At 42.0% G+C, this 17,571-nt stretch overlaps 1 protein-coding gene across 10 annotated transcripts in view; it reads left to right on the top strand.

The window, feature by feature from the left end:
* The window catches only part of HIVEP1 (HIVEP zinc finger 1), a 90,456-nt gene extending 80,529 nt beyond the window's left edge, over positions 1-9,927 (top strand). For all 10 annotated transcript variants that reach the window (XM_083747115.1, XM_083747116.1, XM_083747114.1 and 7 more), the window contains 2 exons: positions 6,331-6,845; positions 8,126-9,927. In XM_083747115.1, the coding sequence (XP_083603241.1) occupies positions 6,331-6,845; positions 8,126-9,316 (1,706 nt within the window). In that variant the 3' untranslated portion in view covers positions 9,317-9,927. The remainder of the gene's footprint in view (positions 1-6,330; positions 6,846-8,125) is intronic.
* The last annotated feature ends 7,644 nt before the right edge of the window (positions 9,928-17,571 follow it).

Genomic DNA, 17,571 nt, shown 5'->3' with positions numbered 1-17,571 from the left:
GGGAGGGGATACTGATTTTGAATTATCCTTTTGTGGGTTTTTTGTTGTTGTTTTTAATTTCCATACTAGTAAAGAACTAGCATAGAAAGGATAAGTCTCAATCTCCAAGGTAGTAGATTTTCTTTCTTTCTTGGGGGAGCATTCAAAAATTGCATTGTCCACCTCAAGTCTTGAGTTGTATGGTCTACTCTTCCACTTCATGTAGAGCAGGCACTCTTCATCTGCAATGATTTCTGTAGGATTTACTGTGCACTGAATTTTAATTGGAGAACTGGCACAATCCCCAGAATGCTGGAGAAGAATAGAGTATGTAAGAGGATACATGTCGCATCACATTTTTGTTTGGGTGGTTATATAAACAGCACAGTTCCTATCTGTGAAAAAAGCATTCTAATTCATTCAAATAAATTATATTGTCATAACAATGGGGTATGAACATCAAAATTATTACATGGTTGTAATAAAAGATGCTCAGGCCTGCATTATTTTGTTGACCTTTTTGAAATTTAATAAATAAAATAAGGACATTAAAATTAGGTTTGCATTCTAACCCAACTTTCAATTTGTAAGTGTTTAGGCCTCCAGGGTGGGGACTTTGACCACTCTGTTCCTCCTTAGTTGTCTTGCTATTGCGCCGTGCTGAGATAAGCCATGCCTTTAGAGTGTCATCTGAATCCAGGCTTGTGGTTTAGGTCTCCTGGACAATAAACCAAGAACAAAGCATGGGTACAGTGTATAGGTAGTTTGGTGTGTGCTTTTGTCAGTATGATATATGATACCTTTGCTTCTGTTCTGGGGGGATATCCCCGCCTTTAAAGTATTTTTCTGATTTGTGTTAAATGGTTTATTGTGGAGTGGTGTATGTGATTTGAAAGAGGTAGAAGGGGTAAAAAATTAATGTACTTGGTCTTTCTTGGCAGCCAATAGCAGAGTACTATGAATCGGTTCTTAAAGATGTAGGAGAGGTGTTCTCTCGATTGGCATAACTTTTTAGTGCACTCAGCAATTTTTACCTTTTTACAGTGCAAATTGAACTTTGTTTTATTGATAGAAGTAATAGGGCAGTAGTCATGCTTTGTAATTTGACAATTAATTTATAGGCCCTTCAGTTACGAGGTTCAGCACAAATAAGGCAGCAACAATAGCAGGTAACTGGGAGGCAGGAGTGTGTGTGTGAAATGGAGAACTCAGAGAGGCAAGAAGAGAGGGTACAGCACAATAGATCAGGCGGTGAAAGAGGAGACACCCAACAAACGATGGATACTCCTATGCTCAAGAACAGCAATACATTGTTTACATTAATGTTTGTCACTTTCAGCATTTTTCTCTGATTCCCAGGTTGCAGACAAAAAGGTGAAGGGCCATAAAATAATACTTTCCATATATTTTAAAACTTCCACTGGGCCAATTGGATTTCTGCTGTATTGGTCATTAGGCTTTTTTTTTTTTTAGCTTTAGAAATTGTAAATGTCAAACGATATTGTGCTCCACTTGATGCAGTAGACAGTTGTGCTACAGAACTATGAGACTGCTGTTTAACTCTCCATATCTTTTTTAATGGTTTGGGGACTTCCTGTGAGATTTGGGGGAAATACCTGTGCATGTATCCCAAGGTGTCAGGTGCAAGCAGCTGTTCCTCCTCGGCTACAGTGTCACTACGATATCTGTAGTTTAAAACAAGTGGACAAACCATAGAAGCAGTGCATTCTGAAAAGTATCCCACTAGGCACTTTCATGACTCCGCAAGGAGACCTTACCTTAAAGGAAAAAAATACTAGCTTCCTTCTCAAGTTTGCTGTGTTAGATATTGGAGGGCTTGCAGTGGTCACAATTTGACAAGATGAGGATCTTGATCATAGTTAGAGCTTTCCCACTGTAAGCTATGGAATGGCTTTTTGCTCTCAAAGTTCTTTGTTCACAGCCAACCATCTGATTCTGCTGCACATGCAATTCTCTGAATTGCTGCCAGTATTTTTATTGAGCCAATTATAGTTTAAAGTATCCTGGAAGCTTTTAGACTTCCTACAATACTTCATCATCATAGTGGATGAAAATGTTAATAATTTTGCTTTATTAAAATACACTGATACATAAAACTCTTGAGTATCTCCTTTCTCGAGTTCTAACCCAGTAGCAAAATATTGGGTTGACTGGAACAGACTGCAGTTAAAACCATAATAGAAATTAAAACAACCGTATCAACTTGCCTCCAACACACTCGTATTTCTGTTGTTTGATTTTCACTGCCAAAGGCAGTGTAGTGTAATAGCTTTAATTCTAAACTTGGTAGGTTGCACAGAATTTGAATGTGAGTTTGCCAGAGACAGTTGGCAGAAGGGACCAAATACAGCTTGTGGAGAGCATTTATGGGAAGCTCTTTTAACAACACTTCTACCGATTCCATTTATTTTCCATGAAGCTTCTCAGCACTGTATGAATTGGGGATTTATGGCAACTGGGCTGGGTGGATTGTGGCGGTGTTCTTTGTTTGTTTTTGGATTTGCCACCATTTGGGTATTGGTGAATACCACTTAGTTTCACCTTTTATGTTCCAAATCACTCTTGCATCTTTCATCTCCTAATCCAAAGAATGCCCTTTACGCCCAAAATACAGGGCTACTATGTTTGGAATGCTGGCTTCTGAACTATGCTGTCAGACCAGGTGAACCATTCAGTGTGACATACTTCAGCTTAGGGATATCAGTTTTCACAGTGCTGGCCCAAGTTTTCATTATGTGTTCCTCTAAATTAGGTGATTAACGCCCCAATCCTATGTACATTTTTGAGGGGGAATGTCCTGTTTGGTAGAACTTGACATTCTTCAATGTAAGTATGTTAAGGATCACAGCTTAAAGGCGCTTATCAGGGAAACTGATTTCCTAATGTTTAGGGCAGAGCTGTCAAACATAAGGCCCAGGAGACTTAGCAGGCCCTTTTAGTGTCCCTATTGTGGCCCACAAGACTTTTATAGATTTATTGCAGGGATAGGAACCTAGGGGAAATGGTCTGACCTTCAAAGAGCTGCTGCTACATCATACCTCAACATTGCCACCACCCCCTAAAATTGTCAGCGCAGGAGTGTGGAATCAGCCATTTTCTTGCATTTTGGCCAAAAAGGAAGGATGAGGCCAATGGAGGAGAACTGAATAATGGAAACATATGGCTGGCAGGATATGAAGGCAGCTGTATTTTGCATGTAAATGCATTTGGGAAGGCAATCAGTGACATTATGAGAAGGGGGTTCAACTTATTAGAGTTGCCAGTTGCCAGCATTTTAAGATCGCCTGGGACAGTGGAGAAGTCTCCGCTGTCCCGGGAAGGCAGGCGGGGGGGGGAGCAAAGACTTTCGCCCCCCGCCAGCCTTCAGAAGAGGTCCAGAACACCCTTCTGAAGGCTGGCGGTGGGAAGAAAATCCCTTGTCCCCCCCCCAGCCTTAAGAAGAGGTTGGGGGACAGACTGTCCCCGGACCTGGTCTGAAGGCGGTTTCCATAGGAACGCATTGATTGACTTTCAATGCATTCCTATAGGAAACTGTGCTTCGCAAGACAAAAAAACTCGCAAGAAGAAAAAACTTGCGGAACGAATTAATTTCGTCTTGCGAGGCACCACTGTATTCAATTATGTGTATGAAAGAAAAGACTCCAGTATTACCAAAACCAGTCTCTAGAATAGACATGGCTGCCAAAGTATCCATTCTGAGATTCCAAAAGGCCTGCTTTGAAGGCCTAAAACAATGGATGAGAAGATCTTTCCATGACAGTAGATGTTGTTTATACTAGAGGATATGAAGACATACCAACTTATTTACAATCAGCTAAATTGGGTGTTACACCATGTCCAGTTCTATCTCCTCAAAGGATAGTTCCAAAATTGGTGTCGTTGTTGCTGGTGCTAGTGTGACTGCTGCTGCCTAATAAGTTTCTTTGACTTATTCTTCTGGAAGTTTGTCATCATTGCCCCTTATTTAAAAATGTATACTTTATACTAAACATAGGTAAAATCCTTACCCTTATCCATAAGCTCATGATCTTGACCATGCTGATTGCGAATTGGAGTCCAGCAACTTATGGAGGGCACTACTGTATGTTGGGTCTAAATAATATAGATACAACTAATGAAGGAGCGGGGGAGAGAATACGCTTTGTGATGTTCCTTGACTGGCCAGTTGTATTTGGCTGGGTATATCAGGATTAAACATAGGGCTGCCATTTTTTACTTTTCCATTGCCTGATCCTTCTTTTGTCTTGTTCACGGCTCTTTTGCTGTTCAGTCAAGTGTTTTGCAGTGGACGTATTTTTTACTAATACAGAATGAAATAGTTCTTGGTAGCTGTACACCTTTATTTTGATATTCTGTAGGTAATTTTATGTTTTAATGGCTATATAAAATGAGGGTAACAGTGTTTTAAAAGTTTTGATTCCACTTCCATGGGGTTTTTAAATTAAAAAAATAGCATGCCACAATTTACTGAGGTTTGCAAAGAGTCTTAATACAGAATAAAGCTTTGTGAGCTTTATCAAAATAGTTGAAAAATGTAAGAGACATGAGTACTATATTACACCATTTGCTTTATCCATTTGTGTACGTACCATATCTTGAACACAAGTGTGTTTGTCAATCTTTGCTGCTAATGCTTAACAGAAGCCATTAATGTTTTGCTGATAATTTTAAGCAGAATGCTTTTAGCTCTGCTGTAAGGGTTGCTTTGGCAGTGGGAAGGGAAGAAAAGGCTTCAAAGTCTTCGAACACCATTATTAGCAGCTTATTATAGACATCAGTGGAAACACCTGCAGCAAGAAGAGAGCTTCACAACTTACTGCTGCCCAACAGTGCTGCATTTAAAGGATTATTCTGATTTTCAGAATTGTCATGGCAGATACAAGTAGCAGTTTACGTAAAGGTCATTTCATCATTTCAGATGATTTAGAATTAGGTTTGTGAGCGGTAAGTAGCCATTTCTAAATTGTGCAGGATCCATGTGTCTTTTCCCCCAGCTGTTGTAATTTAACTTCCCTCCTAGCTAATTCAAATTGAAATATTTTATCATTCCTTCTTGTTTTCTCCAAGCAACCATGTAGACTGTTGCTGTACTTAATGTGTTGATTGTCAGTTGAATGCAGTCACATGTTACACTGTGGAGGACAAGCAATTTAAATAAAACTTCTTGTTCTGGGTTGTAATTTGCAACACCTGTAGAAAATCACAACCCTCCCATCATTTACAAATCCATATTTTATGGTCTCTTAAAAGTCACTAGAATAGATTTGTGAGTGGTTCCTGTATACAATGAGCTTGAGCACCTGGGAACTATAAAAACTTACAAATTAAGGTGTTTGGGGGTTTTTTCTTTCTTGGTAAAGTGAGGTTTTAATTTTAAAAGCTGTAGGGGAGAAAAGTAAACATTGAAACCTGTGCTTAATTCTCTTCCTACTTGAAATCTATAAGTCCCTGGCCTTTGGTTGTGAAAGCATTTCTGCTGTGTGATCAAAGTTCTCAGTCTGCTTTCCTTAGTAACTTTTCTGTTAACAGCAATAGATTGTAAGACGTTCTTTACATTTCAGATAGTTCAGCGTGGAAAAAAATAGAAAGATAGAAAAACATGGGATATGAAGCTGGGTTTTTTAACCAACCAGACTTTGTTGTAAACCACGATCTCTCATTCATACATTATGATAGGCCATGGCTTATGGAAAGTGAAGCTGACCACCATAGAAGCCTTTTTTCCAACCACCCAGGAGGAGGAAGACCAAGAAAGGGGGCTTTTCTTGGGCTTGTTCCAGCTCATGCATATAAGGGAGCTAAAACATGATGTGCAGAAATTATATTCACAAATGCATGAGTTCAAACCTGTTAGGGGTGTGCACAGACCACAGAGTTTGAACTCCCGCTCAGTACTTTGGGAAACAGCCCATCTCAGTCCGAGGTACTGTGAGGTTGTTTGATCCAGAGTCTGTCCCTGGGGAAGCAAGGCTTTGCCCTCTTCTCTCTGCCCCCCTCCAATTTGTTACTGGGAAATAATAATTTGAAAAAGATGACTGTTTTCCTTTTGGCAGACATGAATGAAATTTGCAGTCAAAGTAGCTTCTCCAAGGTTGGCAAAGCCTGTCAGATTACAGACAATTAGGTTCAGGGGTTTTGTGCTGGGCACTTTTAATTATTTTTTTTAAGGAGTCTAATAGCAGATGAGCTTCTACTGAATGGGGTAACTATGGGTGCAAGAGCACTAACGTGCAGTTAATTTGGGAAATGAAAAAGACTACATCCCTCTTGTTATAATTTTTAAACATAACTAGCCTCTAAATGTGTGCATTTAATTTTGCCCTCTCCTAGGTGAAAAGCAGCGGCTGGGTTATGATCGGTCCGGATTTGATGCAGAGGATTCAGAAGGGCCAGATGACGACGACAATGATAACGAAGATGACGACGAAGACAGCCAAGCTGAATCAGTTTTATCTGCCACTCCCTCCGTTTCAGCCAGCCCACAACATCATCCATCTAGAAATGTTTCTCAGGAGATCTCAAGCGCTGATGAAGAAATCAGAATTGCAGATTGCTTTGCTGGGGTTCACACAGACTCTATGGATGGGCTGCCCAAAGCACTTCTCACAAAGATGACGGTACTTAGTACAGTGCAGTCAGACTGCAGGAGCTCAGGGCCACTGGTTACAACTGTCCCCGGAGAAGCAAACGAAGGAAATGTGCAAGACAGAGCAACAAGCACAGATCCTGCTGTCTCCTCTGAGACAGTTCCCAAGTCTCCATGCCATCAGATGTACGTGGACTACCCAGAAGAAGCATTGGGAAGTTCTGCTATTGCTCCTACTGTTACGACAGTAACTTCCAAGGTGAGCAGATAATTCAGTTCACTTGTGTTAGGTGTAATCTGTACACCAATTGCACAAAGTATAGAATTAACTCGAACCCTGCAAAAGACCCAACCAGATGCCCATATGGGATGTTCACAAGCAGGACATGAGCACAACAGGGCTCTCCTTACAGCTGATCCTCAGAAACTGGTATTTGGAGACATACCACCTCCAACAGTGGACAGAACATAGCCATCATGGCTAGTAGCCATTGGTAGAGTAATGCACATGCTTCATGTAGCAGATTAACACACACACTTCCAAGTTCATTGCTGGGAGGCAAATAATGCTAGCCGTGTTCTTGTCTGTTAAGTACATTGGCCTAGAAGGATTTCAGTGAAAATGGGCTGCACGATTCAATTTCTTCTGTGCATTAGCCATGGACCGTTGGCACAGTGAATTTAATGGTATTTAGTCTTTAATGGTATTTATACATATATACATATACATATATATATATATGTATAAATACTCAGAAACTACTATTCAGCCAGGCTTGACCCATGCTTGGAACCAGAGCTTCCCCATTGCCAGCAATATAAGGGGAAAGAGTCTGAATTTTGTCGTAGCTAGCAATGCAAAGAACCACGAGCATGCAAAACTATACCATATAGAAGTACTTTTAAAGCTGCTCTATATCTGCATGACCTAGGTCAGTGTTTCCCAACCTTGTGCCTCCAGATGTTTTTGGCCTACAACTCCCATCATCCCTAGCTAGCAAGACCAGTGGTCAGGGATGATGGGAGTTGTAGGCCAAAAACATCTGGAGGCACAAGGTTGGGAAACACTGACCTAGGTGACTCTTTGGAAATCAAATGCACTGAAGTAGCACCTTCTGACTTGTAATTTTTTTAACAATAGTAGAATATTAGCAAACTTATCTCTTTTAGAGAAGAGGTTTTTGAGCTGCGTTGGGATGGAGGAAGGGAGAGAATGGTTTGGGCCTTTTTGTATTTAACTTGAAACAAAGGTGGCTCTACTTTAGCCAATAGAGGAAGCAATCTGGGCTGCCAAGGGCAAAGAATGCCCCAAATGTTCAAAGCAGAAGAGCCACAAATGGAACTAAAACACAGGACACCCAGCAGAATCTGTCAAAAATAATCAACCCGCAGCACTTAGGGAGGAGTGTTTTTTAGCGGATGCCCAACTCTCCTGTGGTTGGCTGCTTTCACATTTTAAGAAATAAAGCTAGACAATGTTGAACTGACTGTATCTTCTTATTGATGGTTTTTAAAATATTATTCTTTTTGTTACACTAGAGCACAACTTCTACAAGACTTCCTTCTCCACCCGTTGACCGGAGTACACAAACCTCCACGGTTGTTCCTTCAATGGCCTCGCCTTTCCCAGAGATGCAACCACAGAAGCCCGAGGAGCATCAGCAACAGATCATGAAATCAGCACCTCCTCAGACTCACCTGTTTAGCCACCTCCCTTTGCACTCGCAGCAACAAACCAAGACCCCTTACGGGATGATTCCAGTGGGGGGAATCCATGTGGTACCTGCTGGCTTGGCCACATACTCGACTTTCCTCCCCATTCAGGCTGGGCCGGTACAGCTCACTATTCCCGCCGTTAGCGTGATCCACAGAACTACAAGTGCACTTGGCGACCCAGCATGTGCAATGTCCGGCACTGCAAATCATCTCAGCGTTGCTGAAGTGAACAGCGTTGTTCCTTGCATCCCAATAGGCCAGATCAATGTACCAGGAATCCAGAGCCTGAGCGCACCAACCCTGCAGCCTCTTCCGTCGTTGAGCATGGAGACGGTGAACATCTTAGGCCTGACGAACACCAACATCACTCCGCAAATACACCCTTCGGGATTAACGCTGAATGCCGTAGGCCTACAAGTGTTGACTGCAAACCCTTCCCCTCAGAGCAACTCAAGCCCTCAGACGCACATTCCAGGTCTGCAAATATTAAACATAGCACTGCCGACTTTAATCCCTTCGGTCAGCCCTGTGACTGCAGATGGGCAGGGCATTCCAGAAACACCAGCTTCTAGTAGCAAGGCCTCCGAAACTCCTCCACATCAGGGTCCTGTGAGTGTCGCTGGCGATGCTGCTGCTGCTCCAGTCACCAGTGCTACATCATCTCAGGTGGGACCCGCCGACCAGCAGTACAGCATTGAAAGTCATTTGGAGGCTGATCCTTCAAGCGGGTACCAACGGCACGATAGCCCGAGTAAACTGGACACTGAAAAGCCTGACTCACAGAGTCATACGAAACCAAAGTGCAATATCAATTCTGTTCAGGTCGAACAGGCTTCTGCTTCAGAGCCTCCTATGAAGGTGAATTCTGACGTTTTACCCAATTGCCCCAGACATCGGACTGTCTCTCTAGATAGACAAGCGCATAGGCGGAAAGGGTTGCCCGAGAGGCAAAATACTGTGGAGTTTAGTGATGGCAGCAGCGACGATGAGGACAGACTTATAATAGAAACCTAGGGTTTTTTGGTTTTACGTTGGGTTGTGTGTGTGCGTGTGTGTGTGTGTGTTTGTTTTTCGTTTGTTTTTTTAATGTAACACTTGCAGGTTTTCTTGCAAACCTCCCTTTTACTTAAAGCACATTTTTTTTCTGACACAAACTCATTACTAATCTTTGTGCAATCATGAATTTTTGACCAATAATTGTTGTTTCTTGTCTGCTCCGGCCATTTTTGTACATGTTGTATAGACAATTGTGCCTTTTTTTGGAGTTTTATGTTTAGAATACTGTACAGATTGTCAAAATTATATATATATTATATGTATATTAAAACCAAGTAGTTACTTGTGTTTCGTAAGTAAAACAAAATAAATAAAAAAATCTTATGTCGGATGAAATAAATGATTAAATTATATGTTGCACTGTTAAATGTAAATTTTTATGGCTGTGGGGCGAAGTTTGTGTGTACAGATTTGAGTATGTACAACTCCATATTTATTGTATCCATATTAGTCTTGGGGAAAGGGTCTGTCCATCTTTCTTGTGTATGACTTTAGCTTTACACTTAAAAACAAACTCCCGTATCTGTGTTATTGAATTATTTCAGTAAAATTTTTGTTTACTGACTTTATCACTGCTCAAGTTGTGCCTTCTTCACACAAGTGAGCCAGCAAGAAAAAATCAACTGCCCACTTAGACCCCCCCCCCACCATTAGGTTATTTAAAAGCTTTAGAAAATGAACTGTCTATTAGCAGTGGTTTCAGTAGCGGCATTTCTCCTTCTTTCCACCATTTTTTTTTTTTTTTAATTTCACAAGGAACAAGTGTTCCTTTTCTTGTAAGGGACATAAGTCTCCTAATTTTCATATTCGAGGACTGGTTCTTTAAGTAAAATTAAAGCTATTTTTAATTGAAGCCTGCCAGTCACAAGAAAGCATATTTACATTTGTGACTATGAAAAAAACTTCGTGTTAGTTTTCTTATGTTTGCTGTCAAACAGAAGCATAAAGCCATGTTTTATTAAATTAAAATATGGTTTAGAAAGAAAAGAACAGCTTTTGTGTCTCACTTTTTTCATTCACAAGAGTAAATGAAAACCATGTTGCTGCAGCCTTTTTTTTCCAGTTGCTAATCTTCTCAAGATCCCCCTGTAGTTTCCAAAGAGCCTTTCTCAGGTGAATATTTTAGACAATAAGAATGTATTTCCTTTTTGAAAGCACTTTTTATTTCATTCAGCGATGCAAGTCAGTAGGAAGCATGTAGTCCCACCAACTTTTTATCCCAGAAGGAGCAGACAGTGAATAGTCATCACATAGATTTGTAGACTGCAGGTGTGGGGAGGGGGGGAGTCTTTCTATATCATATATTACATAACCTTTGTGAATTGCTAAAGATAAGGGAAATCTGCCACTAATGCCTAATCTTGGATTATCCTAGAAACTGCAGTTACAGCCTCTCGCCTTTGTGAAATAAAGTTGGAAATTTCATGACGAGCAACAGCAGCAACACTTTTCACCAAAAATGCATCACAGTTGAGGCCATAAGATGCAGGCTAATTACACACATGCAAGAAAGTGATGCCTGGCTGCAACTGAGGTCTGAAAATGCAGGTCTAAGACCAGTCGAAGGGTACCCCCAGTGTGTGATCATTCTTTTTTAGGAGTGAACCCATTTCAGCACTTGTTGAACATTGAAACAGAAGAATTTCTCTCTTGCATGGATTTAGTTTCATGCATGCAGCCTTTGGTCCCTAGCTTAATTCTATTCCCATAGCTCCAGCAGTCATGCATTACTTGCAGTGCTTAAAATATGTAGGAAACCCCCATCTTCAAAGTAAGGGAGGAGGAAGAAAGATGGCAGAGAAATGTGACTGTGCTTGCATTTTAATGAGAAGCCACTTCTCAAACCAATCCTTTGAAATCCACACTTCTCCCAATTTTGTGATGTAGTTCTCCAGCCAAACAATGTGCACAAAAATACAGAGACTAGGGGCAGTAAAATGCATATATTTGTGTAAATAACAAACAAAATGCATTACAATTGTGAAAAATCACCTTTTAATGGATATATTACTATATTAGTTAAAACTGCATATAAAAACGTGTTTACTGGGAGAAATTTGCACTAAAATGCTGACTACTTTTCATGATGGTTTCTTTCAAAAATCAGGAATTGCTTTGGAAATGTGGAGCAACAAATTTTAGGTTGGAGAAATAAGGAACTCATCTACCCCTACCTGTGAGAATCATCTAACTTCAAAAATCCAGTGGAACTGCCTTTTATCTGGATGCTCTGGACTCTTACCAGATGTTTAGATTTTTAAAAAGAACCACCACTAATTTCCCAGGATTACACTAATATGGGTCTGTCTGGGGGCAGACAGCAAGGTTTGGCCAGCAAGTTGTGAATAACTCTGATGCAGCTGAGTGTAGAAATATTCACACAGAGATTCCCTCTGAAGCGAAAAAGGGAAAAGATGCTGCATTCCTAAAGTTCACTCAGGGAAGGAAAAGCCTATCTCGAGATGAGTTCATTAGCCAGGCAGGCTTAGCTTGATTTTGTAATACAAGGTTTGTTTTGGTCAAGAAGGTCAAATGTTAAGGCTTGTTTGATTCACCGCTGCTGCAAAGAGATAAGTAACCTTAGTTTGTACGAAGTCACTTGTATCACAAAAAGGTGCTGCTTTTGTCATAATGACTTAACGTTTTTATTATTAATTTTACTTGCATGTTGCTTCTTTTTACAAAATGAAAGCGACTTACAATATAGTACAAATATTAAAACCAGTATCAAGCTAAAACAAAGCTAAAGCTAAAAACATTTTTTTAAATAAATAAAAGCAATCTAGCATATCCCGTCCACTAAAAGAAGCCACAATATCTAAACTCTCCAAGTTAAAGGCCTAAAGCCTGACTGAAAAGAGATATTTTTGCTTAGCATCTAACAGTAGCCAATGACTCCCTAAAGAGAGCATTCTAGAACCAGGGAGCCACCACTGAAAAGGCCTACTTTTGTGCTGCCACCCTCTGCACCTCCCTCAGGGCAGATGGAGAAACACCTCAAATAAAAAGGAAGATTGCAATTCTGGATGGATTGTGTTGAGCAAACAGCTTGACGTTTTAGCTGCTGTTCTCCTAGTTGTTACCTTGCTTTTGCTGTATTATTGCATATTGTGTTTGTTGTTATCTTGATTGGTAACTTTATTGTGCAGTTTCATTTTCTTAGGCATTTTCTATGGAAAGGCAGGGCAGAAAGTGTGCATGCATGGAGCCTAATCTGCTCCATAATTTGTCAACTCATTTTTTTGGGTCAACATATTTTACCAATAAGACATGACTGGCTTGAGAAACATGAGACCCGATCAATTCAGATGGTGTGAGATCAAAAGTATATGTTTCTTTGGTGTTTCTTATATTCCCGACCCCATCTGCTGATCTCAAATATCATTAGAGGTTTGGATCCAGAGGCAGTCATTTTTAGAGCTGAGCCACTGAAATAATTGGTCAGTCAAAAAAGCTCAGCACAAACCTCTTCCCCCGCAAACCTTTAAAGAAGCACCGCAGTAGCAGCTCTCATGTAAATGTACTCTTTTTTAATAAGATCCCCTGCAGCACTCAAGAAACGAGCAGCTGCTTGGGGAGCAGAGGTTCCTTCTAAATTCATTCATGGAGTTGCAGGCTTGAGTGTGAACATTTGGGGGAGAATTATTTTTAAAACTTTCAAAACACAAAGCTCCAGAAAGCATCCAAGCCAGAAAAATTAGTTTAAGTCTAAAGCTGGAGATACAGTCTGGAATACATGTGCGTCTTTCCCCCATCTCTCAAATTTGGAGAAACCAGTTAATATGGTGGCATTGTTGCTTTTTGTCTGTTTTTCATGGCACAATTTAGTGGTAATAGTAGAAATCTTCTACTAGGGATGGGGGAGAAATTTGCTTCAGGTCACCTTTAAAGGTGAACTTACTTAATTTGCTCTTTTCCAAAACAAGACATGAACTGAAACGCAGCCATCCTTCACAATTCCACACTGTTCCAAATTTTTGCAGTGCAGTTCTCCAGTCATATTGAGGGGGGAATTACTTTGTAAAACTCTATTTGGCAAAGTTGCATATAAAATGTGCATATTAGGAAGTATCCACACTCAAATGTAGATGGATTTTCACTGACTTAAAAAATACATCGCAAACTGATGTGGAAAACCACATTTAGGACTGGAAAAATGAGAAACAGAAAATTTGAATCATCTCCCCCCCGCCCTACACTCCACTGGCCTTCCCCAGCTTCTGCATCAGTCTGGTCCTTTGTGAAGGACCACCTCCTTCTCTATAGACCATTTCAGGTGTCAAGATGGGCAGAAGGTGCCCTCCTGGTAATTCCTCCACTCTGGGCAGCATGGAAGAGAGTGCAGTCTCTCTGGCAGCTCCCAAAATGTGGAATTCTCTCCCCACAGAGGTGCATCAAGCATCCTTCTTAAATAGTTTCTGTCATTTGCTAAGATGCAACTTTCTACCCTGGTCCTTAACAGCTAAAGAGTTCTGTGGGGCAACCTCTGATGCCCAGTCTTTCATTTGTTTTAAATTATTTTGTTGGATTTTATGAGATGATATGGTGGTAATCTGCCCTGGTTTCTGGGAGTTACCTGGGAAGAGGAACGGATTATTAAACCAGCTCTGTGAGGGGAATAGAGGTCTCCTAAGAACTCGCAGCATCCTTACCAAGGTACTACAGCTCCCAGGATTCTTTGGGGCAAGCCATGACTATTTGGTATGGTATGATACTGCCTTTAACATATAGTGCAGACGGGGTCTGAAGTCATGTGCCTGAAGTTCAGCATGGAGGGTGCCTGTCTAATAGCAGTTGGGAAGGAGACCACAAGTTTGGGGCACAGTACTGAATGCACGGTGAGCAGCCAGAACCCTGTGACTAGTCAATTGCTTCATGGGCTGCTGGTGGTGTGGCATCGAAGAGAAAAAAGCCCTGCTTTTTTATTTACATATTTATCTCTTTTTTAAAAAAATCATAAAGTGCCTGACAGCTAGGATAATAAAATATAATCAGTACAAACCAGATGGTAACAGGCAGCATACACCCAAAAATAAACAAGTCAGCATTAGTAGACAATCATAAAAAGCCTTCTGGACTTTTTTTTTTTAATGTTTCAAAGTGTGTTCTAAAGAAGAAGAAAAAGGACAAAAGACTATGCTTGGAGGGGTGGAGGCAAACTGGTATCAGGACAGCAGACCCCAGACTGCCCTATATATGTTCAGTAGAAGGCTTTTTTTTGGGACGCAGGTGGCGCTGTGGGTTAAAGCCTCAGCGCCTAGGACTTGCCGATCGAAAGGTCGGCGGTTCGAATCCCTGCGGCGGGGTGCGCTCCCGCTGCTCGGTCCCAGCGCCTGCCAACCTAGCAGTTCGAAAGCACCTCCGGGTGCAAGTAGATAAATAGGGACCGCTTACCAGCGGGAAGGTAAACGGCGTTTCCGTGTGCGGCTCTGGCTTGCCAGAGCAGCGATGTCACGCTGGCCACGTGACCCGGAAGTGTCTCCGGACAGCGCTGGCCCCTGGCCTCTTGAGTGAGATGGGCGCACAACCCCAGAGTCTGTCAAGACTGGCCCGTACGGGCAGGGGTACCTTTACCTTTACCTAGAAGGCTTTTTAAACAGTCCCCGCATGCGATCAGGGACTCTGCAAAACAGCAAACAAACAAACAAACAGGATCCTAATTGCATCCATCCAGTTTATACACCTGTAGGGTCTGCAATGTCTATTAACATCTTCAACAAGATTAGGGGTTTGGAAGGGCTGTTGCTGTAATCTGACACATGCACACTGCACATCTATGTTCAATATTCCTAGACGACTTGCCGGAGCAGGACTAGCACTGGAAATTAATCCCTTTAAAACCACATATGTACAGAACTTCAACCACATGCCGGCTTTGCAAGAGACAGCCTCAAACAGCCTTCTCTGCTTCCTTCCACCAGGCTCCCTATGGATCCCTGCCCATTACCAGTTAGTGTGAGCAAAAGAGCCAAAATGGGGGCTTATAAACACCTTGGGCTATCCAAGAAGGAACTGCGAACTTCTTCAAAATGCACTGAAGTGAAAAAACAAACAAACAGACAGGGGGAAGGGGAGGATTATTTCAGGGGGATTAGAAGGTCAAAGGCCTCCAGGAGAAAAGCAAACCAGAATCCATGCAAAGCCATTACCACAAGATCAACCAGACAGACAAATCGGAGGGCTCATTCCTGGTCTGTTTTGGATGATGATTAGCTCTGGGACAGAACGTTCCCTGCCTCATGGACAGACACTGGAGATCATCCTCTCCATGATGTGTCCCATCAATACAGAGTGTCCCCTGGATCTTCTTGCAGGTCTGGGCAATTTGTGACCCACCTAGCTGCATGGTGGCCAGCAACAATGTGTTGTGGCCAAATAGCTGTAGAGCATCTACTTTGCAAGGTCCCAGGTCTCTAGCATCTCTAGGTAGGGCTGGGAAAAACCCAGTTTGAAATCCTGGAGAGCAGCTGCAGGTCAGTGTGGACAATACCAAGCTAGATGACTTGCGGTAAGACAGCTTCTGTTTTAAAACATTCCCTTCTGTTTGGTATGGCATCAATAACTGGGTTGTACCTGGCATACACTGGTCTTCAGCTGGTTGGTTGGGATCCGCTACAGGCTCCCAGCCTGATCTAAGGTGCAATTTGACAGCAGCACTAGCACCATACAATTTTATGGTAGAAGGTAATCCCCAGGTGCATGTTTGGGTTAAAGAAGTTTCCCAGGGTCTGAAAACACAGAAAACGTCTGTGGCAAATGACTGATTAACCAGAAGACATATAATGGCTGCTAAAAGAGGAGGTGGAGGCTCAATGAGCAGATTATTCTGCCAGTTTGTCAGATGATGTCGCCATCCCCCGTGACAAGCCTTTTAAATGTACTTTAGCACTCTCCAAAGTGCCTTTCTCTAAAGTATTACGATTAATTGCATTTATATCGCACCCTTCCTCCAAGGAGTTCACAACAGTATACACTAGCTCTTCCCTTTTTCAGTTTTTCATCAACCCTGCGTGTTATGGGCAGCGAGAGGGACAGTGACTGGCCTGAAATCACTGTGAGCTTCATGGCTGAGTGGGGATTTAAATCTGGGTCTCTGCAGTCCTAGTCCAACTCTCGAACCATACTACTTCTCAAAGAAGGCAGTGCCACACATCCCATCAATAAAAGCGCTATAAACAAATCCCACTGCTGCTGATGCACTCCCAAATTCTAGCTTGCATTGACTCCGTTCCCTGTTTGCTAATATGAAAGTTTAGAGCAAAGCGCCACCGTGTGGCCTGATGTATTCACTAAAGAAGAGTCCCTTGAATAGCATCTTTTAATTTTTCTAGGCGTAACGTAATAGCAGGCACAGGCCTAAAAAAAGAGAGCTCATAATGACAGGCAGCCTTACAATGCAAAAACAAAACAAAACCCACAAACCCCCTTCCTACAAACACATTTAAAAGAGGTATATGTTAATCAGCCCAAGGCCTGGTTGAAAAGGAATGTTTTTGCCTGGCGCCTAAAGGTATATAATGAATAATAATAGTCCAGGAGCATCTGGGGAGCCAGCCTTGCTCTACAGCTGTGAGAAAAGATACAGCGGCTCTTGCATGCTGGTCTACCAGTCCAGAACTTCAACTGCTGCTCTCTCCAGCCTCCTTTCTTCCCTACCTTCCTGCTGTGGGGGCAGAACTAACTCTTTGCTTCCTGCAGCAAGCACGAGAGGCAGCACGACCAATGAGCGTGGAGGGGAAATACCAAGATAGGTTTCAGGGAAACCTCCCAACAAAAATCCTGGCTACACCCATGGACTCAAGGGCATCCAATGTTGCTGAATGTTGGAAGATTTAGGACAGTTAAAATGTTGCTGGAAACCACCGGAGGGCAGAAGGCTCTTCTGCTCATGTTCACCTTGTTGGTTTTCCACAGGCATCTGACTGACCACTATAAGAACAGGATGTTGGACTGGGTGGGCCAGGGGCCTAATCCTGCAGGCTATAGTCTTGTTCTTATACAATAGGTATATCATCCTTTTGTCTGTGGTCCTGGAGGAATGCAATTAGCATTAAAGAGATATCACCCAAGAATGCATGCGTGGGAAGAAACATACTTGCTGGCAAGGAAACACAGTATTACATCTGGGGTTTTCAAAGGCTGAGCAGAACAGCATGGTGCCTTATCAGCACACTGGCAGGGGATAAACATGGTATATGAGTGAGTGTCAATTT

The sequence above is a fragment of the Podarcis gaigeae genome (genome assembly GCF_964106915.1).
Source record: "Podarcis gaigeae genome assembly, chromosome: 7".
NCBI classification, from domain to species: domain Eukaryota; kingdom Metazoa; phylum Chordata; class Lepidosauria; order Squamata; family Lacertidae; genus Podarcis; species Podarcis gaigeae.
The sequence above is the reverse complement of the archived record's forward strand: the minus strand, read 5'-3'. Positions and strand labels throughout refer to the sequence as shown.